The sequence below is a fragment of the Belonocnema kinseyi genome, chromosome 8 (genome assembly GCF_010883055.1).
Source record: "Belonocnema kinseyi isolate 2016_QV_RU_SX_M_011 chromosome 8, B_treatae_v1, whole genome shotgun sequence".
Taxonomy (NCBI): Eukaryota; Metazoa; Arthropoda; class Insecta; order Hymenoptera; family Cynipidae; genus Belonocnema; species Belonocnema kinseyi.
The window spans coordinates 144,011,412-144,019,061 of record NC_046664.1 but is presented as its reverse complement, the minus strand read 5'-3'; the positions used below and the strand labels follow the sequence as shown (position 1 = coordinate 144,019,061).

General features: G+C 32.6%; 1 protein-coding gene across 1 annotated transcript in view; it reads left to right on the top strand.

Annotated features, from left to right (window-relative positions):
• Positions 1–2,763: 2,763 nt before the first annotated feature.
• The window catches only part of LOC117178009, a 6,597-nt gene continuing 1,710 nt past the window's right edge, over positions 2,764–7,650 (top strand). The window contains exons 1-4 of the mRNA XM_033369189.1: positions 2,764–2,869; positions 3,041–3,117; positions 3,218–3,334; positions 3,420–3,533. Of these exons, the coding sequence (XP_033225080.1) occupies positions 3,242–3,334; positions 3,420–3,533 (207 nt within the window). The 5' untranslated portion in view covers positions 2,764–2,869; positions 3,041–3,117; positions 3,218–3,241. The remainder of the gene's footprint in view (positions 2,870–3,040; positions 3,118–3,217; positions 3,335–3,419; positions 3,534–7,650) is intronic.

Sequence of the window (7,650 nt, the reverse complement as noted above, 5' to 3'; positions counted from 1 at the left end):
AGGGAGCTCTTCTTAATATTTTGACACCAAAATCATGTCGATACACCTTACCGACTGCGAGTAAAGCCACCCACGCTTTAACTTGACAGACTGTACATGGCATCATTCCCATCGACCTCGACAACCCGAAACCTAAAATGTGCATCAAGTGCCTCAGATTTGGTCACATTAGCAGACACTGCAGATCCAGTGCGCGCTGCGGCTCTTCAGAGGAACATACCGAAATGAAGCCATGCCCCAACGCGAGTAGCCCTCCAAAATGTGCGAACTGTGGCGGAGACCACATGCCATTCCATAAAAAATGCGTTGAATATTATTCCACCCTTCGGAATTTGTTGCTTTGATATTAAATTCAATATCTTTGGTTGATTTCTGCGAGTGTTGATTCGCCTAATTAAACAAAATAAATTGGTTTTAATAGTTGCTAGATAATAAATCGAAACAAGTAGAACTCTTGTTTTTTAAAGAATACAGTAACTATATTTTAAATAAGTCTCCTGAGTTAGACAGCCGTAACTGCGTGGAAGTAATTAATTTCGAATGTAATAACTGTTTTCTTATGAAAAAAAGAATATTGTATGTAAGGGGCTGTCCATGAACTAAAATATGTATCACGAAAGTAGGATAGTAATGGACAAACCTTTTTCAAGTAAAATTAATGTAAATACCATATTGAGTGCAATATGAAACACATTAAATAGTAAGATTTTAAGTCGAAATATATATTGCATTTGTATGCGTTTAAGGTTAATTGAGCACGTGCTGCCTGAGACTTTTATTATTTGCAAATATTCGCATAATACAGATTAGAAAATATACAAAGATAAATAATGAATGAAAAATATAATGTCTAGTTACATTTACTTGTATTCAGTTTTTGTTTATTTTTTCACTCACTATTTAACTAAACAGCGCATTCTGTCAAGTGAAAAATAGTGACGGGATATCGATATAGAAATTAAAACAAAATTTCGAAATTGACTTTGATATATCGGTTTCTAAATATCGATATATCGGACCCACCTACCGCACTAGGCCTAGTAGCGCTCCTTCAATTATCGATTTAACTTTCGTATCCCTAAATCTCGTTAACCTCTACTCTTGGGGTGTCTGGAGCGACTCCTTAGGCAGTGACCATTTTCCAGTGATCTCAAGCCTGGGAGTCTTGACCCATTCTTTTCCCAAAAATATAATATCATGCGAATTGATTGGCCCACCCTTGATTCTCACCTCACGGTATCAATCTCTCAAACCGAGGATATTTTTAACTCCTAATCGATAAATTGTCACACTAAATATGAAGCCTTCGTTAAGAGCATGTGATACATACAGTTTCCCCGGCTTTTTTTCGACAAAAATGAAAATTTTTAAAAACTGAATTCGGAGATGCTATAAAATATCCTAACGGACGTCCCCAGACTCTTTTTTGAGGGATAATAACAAAAAAATTTATTGTGATAAATGAAAATTTTATGCATATGCATTATTTTGAGGTTACGTCGTTTCTCATCTCTTGCTTTCCGATAAGCTGAAAATTATTAATGAAATAAACATTTTTGATTGGCTGCAAACAAGGTTAGTTCTGGGAGATTAGATTGGAAATTTTAAACGCATGTTATCCCGTAGGGTTTGTACGTCAGACTCACTGGATGAAATGTGAAATGAATTTATAGTATTTTAAAAAGTTAGATTTCCAATTTTTATAAATTACAATTTCTCAGCATTGAAGACTACAAAATTGAAATTACTTAAATATTCTTTTTTCAAAAATTCGATTTCCTCATTTAACTCAACAAATATTATAACTATAGTTATTTTTTCGCTTTATATATACTTAATTTTTTAATAGAATTTTGTCTATGAAACGAAAAAAATTTTATTATCAAACTTTTTGCATAAAATGAAACTGTTGAATTTAGAGGCTGGATCACAAATTCTTCCTTTTAACGAAGAAGTGTTTCAAGTAAATGTTTGTTTACTATATAAAATAAATTTCTATTTCAAAAAATAGTTGTGTTATATAGCGAAAAAAATATCTAATTATAATTGTTGTAGAATAATACGAGGAAATGTAATTTTGAGATTATAAAACTGTTCCAAGACCCATAAAACAATGGAATTATTTATAATATTTCTAATGTTAAATTAATTTTTTTCCCATTTTCTGTTCATGAGAAAAATAATAAAAAATACAAAAACTCTTTCGGTAACAAATAATATATATTGTTATATACTTCATAGTTCCTATAAAATATAAACAAATAATCCTATACTTACTACCCAATAGTAAAATGTAGGCATTCAGTAAGAGATCTTCTTTTCCTCTCTCAGCTTTTAACCAAACCTTTTGTTTTCTGTTTCTATTGAAATCATTTTCACTTTGGGGGAAAAAATCCCGAATAGATGACACAGGCACAATTCTTTGCAAACCGTTGGTAAAATAAACGTACGCGTGTGTGATGGACATTTTTCTTCTTTTTTTTGTCTGCTTCGTTATAAAAGACTCACGCTTATCATGAAATTTGCAACCGAACTTCTAAATTTGCTTTTCTTCACGTTTCATGAACCACAGACATTTTCCTTTATTTTCTGTACAATGTGACAGGCTAGACAGATTGGGAGCATTTTTCTCACTCGCACTCGCTCTAACACCATACACGTCACTCACCCAAGAGCGATTAAGACAAATACTCCTGATTTGACAAGTTGCTATGACAACACGCTGTTGTCATGTGTTTGGTAGCTTCAGTTTCTAATTACATATTAACCGGCCGGAATTTTTCTTATACACAATTTCCAAAAAAGTAAGAATCTGCTGTTAGCGTCTTTCGAAGATTTGCAATCTCTCATTGTGAGTTTTGTGAAGAAGGTAAGAACATATTTATGCAATATTGTAAAAGAAGGTTTTGAAATGTTGAAGTTCATATCAAATTTTTTAGGTTATGATATACAGAAATCTTCTTATGTTATGTTTTGTTTAGGATAGTACTTGAATCCAATTCTTTTAAATGCATTTTTTAATTTGAACAAAATTTTATAGGTCACAATGAGTAAGCCTAAGAGATATAAAGAGTATCTTGAACCTGGTTCAGATGAGCCCATTCCATTAAGCTCAAGGTACAGATACAAGAAAACACGCGCAGAAGAGGTCATGAATACGCTGAAGTAAAAGAAAATTTATAAAATATTTCACACCCATTTTTTTTTGTAATTTTAGAAAGAAACCAATTCCTTGGTGAAGATGGAAGATTTTGAAATGCTTCAGAATTTCGAAGAAGACGAAACTTTTCAGAGTCCTGTCTGTACCGAAGAGACGTTAATTGAAAGCTCGGACGTTAGGAAATTCTTATTTAACGTCTTGGTTATGTTTAACATTAGTTTTGTGCACAATTAATTGAATTTTAAAATTATTATTGTAGATTTCCGAACGAGAGAAAAGCACCGCAGATGTAAGCGATGCGGTTTTCAACGTTGTGCAATCGTTAGCAGATGACTTGGATCTCATTGAAAACGAAACAAAACACTTTGCTGAGGTAATCATGATATTTTAATTGCATTTTACTTTTTATACTGCCAGAATATTGTTTCTATATTATTACAAAGGTGTAAAATATTTTTTAATCGAATCGATAAAATATATGTGTCGTCTAAAATCAGGGTGGCCAGGCCACCCGGAAGAACCGAGAGAGTATTTTTTTCCAATTTTTAATGTAATATCTTAGAATTGTCCGATTTTTAGTTGAAGATTTAAACTAATGAACTATTTTAAATTTAAGAATATTTAATTAAAAAATTTCAAGGATGAGTATTAATTTTGAAGAAATTTTCAAAAATGAAACGATTTCAGATAATAAAATTAAAATATAAATTTAAAATCAAAACGATTAAAATTAAACTATCTGAAATTGATACAACAGTAATTCAATAATTTCGTTAATTTTTTTAGAGTTCTGAGGTTTCACGTTCAACTTTTTTATATTCCATTTCAATTTATTTTAAATGTTTAAAACTTAATATTTTTCAATAATGGATTTTTACATTGTTCATATTTTTCATGTAAGGAAATAAAAATCGTGAACGGGTGATTTACACGCGCCCATTTACCGCTATTGTGTAATAAAACGCATCACTGCATTTTCCTTTATTAAACACGAAAATTTTCTTATCCTACTTATTATATGATTCAAAGTCATTAGATTTCTTGCAAAAAGTTTGCTGGTGCTCAGCGACTTCTGCAATTGATCTTATATATGAAAAAAACAATTTTAACTGTTTTTTTACCTCTGTTAAGCTAAAAGTTTTTCAATTCAAGGCCAAATTTTCAATAATCTATCAGGCTATTTTTGGAGAAAAAAATCATTATGTTAAAATTACTTTTTTTAGCATTAATTAAATATTAAAAATTCGAAAATTCAAATATTATTGTTTTACAATTAATCTCTTGCAAAGTCAAATTTATTAGTATTAGGCCGTACCATTCATATCTTTAGTTTAGGTTTGTGATCAAGTTAAAAAAAATCAAATTTGAAAGCTACACTGTTAAAGCTGTAGACTTTTTAATTTGTAGTAATAAAAACTAAACAACAAACAAAAGAAGCCAAAATTGAACTTTTCTGAATTTTCAATTTTTCAAATCTTCCAAATTAAAGCTTAAAAAATTTGTCATTCAAAAACTTTTTATTCAATCGTTCAATAATGAACAAGTTTTAAAATGGAAACCTTCTGATTTCAACAGGTTTTATTTTGAGGGTTTCAAAATAAAGATTACCTTGAAATGAAAAATTTAAAAAGGTTAACTATCAATTTCACAAACTTCAATTGTACGAATTAAATTGTAAAAACTCGTAGAGGACTCTAACGTTAATTATTTATTAACCAGTCAAAAAGAAATATTTTAAAATATACAAATTGAATGTCCTTACTTTTATCGGTGGGAAAAATTCCCGCTTAAAACACTTTTTTGTTCTAAATTTATTAAATTGTCATTGAAAATGATGTAAATATAACATTTTTATCAGTTATTTTCAATTCAATATACAACTGTAGATAATTGAAAAAAATTTCTAATTGAATTTTCAACAGTTTTTTTAACAGTTGAATTTTCAAGTTTTGAAAATCGGAGAAAATTCAAAGTTAAAATGTTGAAAGTTCAAATTAAATTTTCTTTCTTTTTCAACTGTTTGAAATTCAATTTTCTGATTGCTTTAATTTTCATAAACTGCATTTTCAACAGCTGAAATTCAATAAAAAGCGAATTCTATATCATAGAAAAGGATTAAAAATGTTATATTCGCAAAATTCTGCATGAGAATTTAATAAATAAACATTTCAATGCATAAATCAAATTTAGCCTTTTTCTTCGGAAACGAGGGGTTCACAACTCGACAGATGGACTGTACACTGACTTCAAGTGATTTGGCTGTGACTTCAAATGAATTCAAGTGACTTCACGCCAGTGACTTCAGCGAAGGTGTACACCTGACTTTGTGAGTTATTAACCCCTGGTTTGGAAAGGAAGAGGGTCAATAAGGCCGGTTTTTGGGCCATCTACAGGTTGGCCTCAAACATGTTTTATTTTATTCATCTAACTAGGTCTCATAACCCCTTAAAAGGATTTTTCCTGAGAGTGATCTGATTTCAAGATATAGTCATTTTTAAGTTCGTATTTTACATGGGGTTTCGCACTTTCATTCAAATCATGCTAAGTTTCACGTTGTTAGTATTGCTCACGCAAGATCATATTTGGCCAAAAACTGCGCACGTATATGTGTTACAATATATGTTAAAGCCATCATTTTTCTCGAGGTACTTAGCCTTCAAAATAGGGCTCATTTTTACACTTTATTAGGTTTGTGATCATGAAAGGAGTAAAAATGTCCTACTTTATCAGATTTCTTAGCAATAATTTCTATAAAATAATCGAAATAATCTTGGAGACATTTTTCTAAGAAAAGGTATATTAGTTTACAGTCAATCAGAACTTATGGTCGATTAGAGGCTAGGCACTCTGCAATAGCCTTATTCGTCAGAATTGGTTTGGTCATCTTCAGATGATGCTACTTCTCCTTCATTTTCCGACCAACACGATGCATCATTCACGTGACTTTCGAATTCACGTGAAAGTCTGGGAGTGTTTTGGTTATATCTAGAGTAACCAAGATACCACAGAACACTGGCAATGTGAGCGCAACATCCCACCACTCTTGCGCCACTTTTGCACCTCGGTATACGATTGGGCTTGCTTCAGCTGTTATACTCCGAGTGTGATGTAGCGCAATTCATCAAGAGTTAACCTAGGAAAATCAGGTAGTGTCTCTTGCTTTATAGGAAGCTACGATGCCCTCCTTTTTGCCCAGTTTTCCTTTTCTGCTCGCTCTTGCAGGCGATTAGGCTGCGAAGCCAATCGCAACATTCGTTCAGCGATCAGATGATCATCGGAGTTATCATGAATTCTAGGAGGTCGGAAAGCATTACAAAGGGCACAGACTATTCTGACGAAATCGCCGATGTACGGAATTTGACTATTTGGAAAAACATCACTTAAGGCTCTCCAAGTTTTTATCAACTTATTGACTGCTTCAACCACCCATCGGACTTAAGTAAAGAGCCTTGATTCGTTTGCTTCAATCGCAGTGTGCTGTGATCCTTTTTGAAGAAAATGAGGCATTTTGGAAACGAATCATAGATCTTCTAAAAATTTCAGGCAGTCCCGAAAACAGCGATCGACAACGATAACAGAGTTTGAGGGCATCCATGTACGCAGTTTTATTGAATCTTGTTTTAAAAGACTTTCAAAGATACTAACGTCGTTGTTCTTACCATCAGCAAAATACGGATCGAAAACATCCACTATATATCCTGTCGTCGTTACTAACATCATGGGCTTGACCAGATTCCTTCCTTTACGCATAGAATAAGTCCGCCTTTGAAAAGAGTAATTGCTACTCTTTTCGATAAATATGTATGTACCATCAGCTACAAGGATACATACATCTTTTCCATGTGCGAATAGCGTTTTTGCCGTTGATGTAGTATGGTCCTTAATGACTGACTCGGGTGATATGTGACCTATACCAAGATGATGAGGTACAAAGGAGGACATCAGAGCTTTCCTTGCTGCCGTAATTCCTCTGCCAACTCTTCGTTTTTCTGTGCCAAAAATAGTTGATAAAATCGCATTTGAAAGACCTGTGCGCAACTTGATCAACAATAATGGAAGGCACAAACGCACAGAACGACTTTTGTCGAACGCACTTCAATTGGCAGGTACTGTATAACGTCACTAAATTGATTTTTCGTCAAACCGGTGAGCCTATAATAATCTTTATCCTCAAGCGCAGATGGATCATCAAAATTCAACCCTGTTTTTCTTGCCTCCTCACGCAAATCATTCAGAAGCTTAGAAATCGACTCAGCGTTCATGTGAGTAAAATCAGAGGTGGCTTGTATAGACGCAACAGCTTCTTTCTTAAGAAAACCATTATCAACCAAATGAGAAGCACATCATCTCTCTTTTGCAGGAATCAAAATACCAGTATCAACGTAAAACCTCAATGCAGCAAAAGGTTTGATTCTGATACGATTATTCTTATGATGACAGACAATGCATCTGGATTGAGAAATCATACATCTTCTTATTGGAAGTTTGAT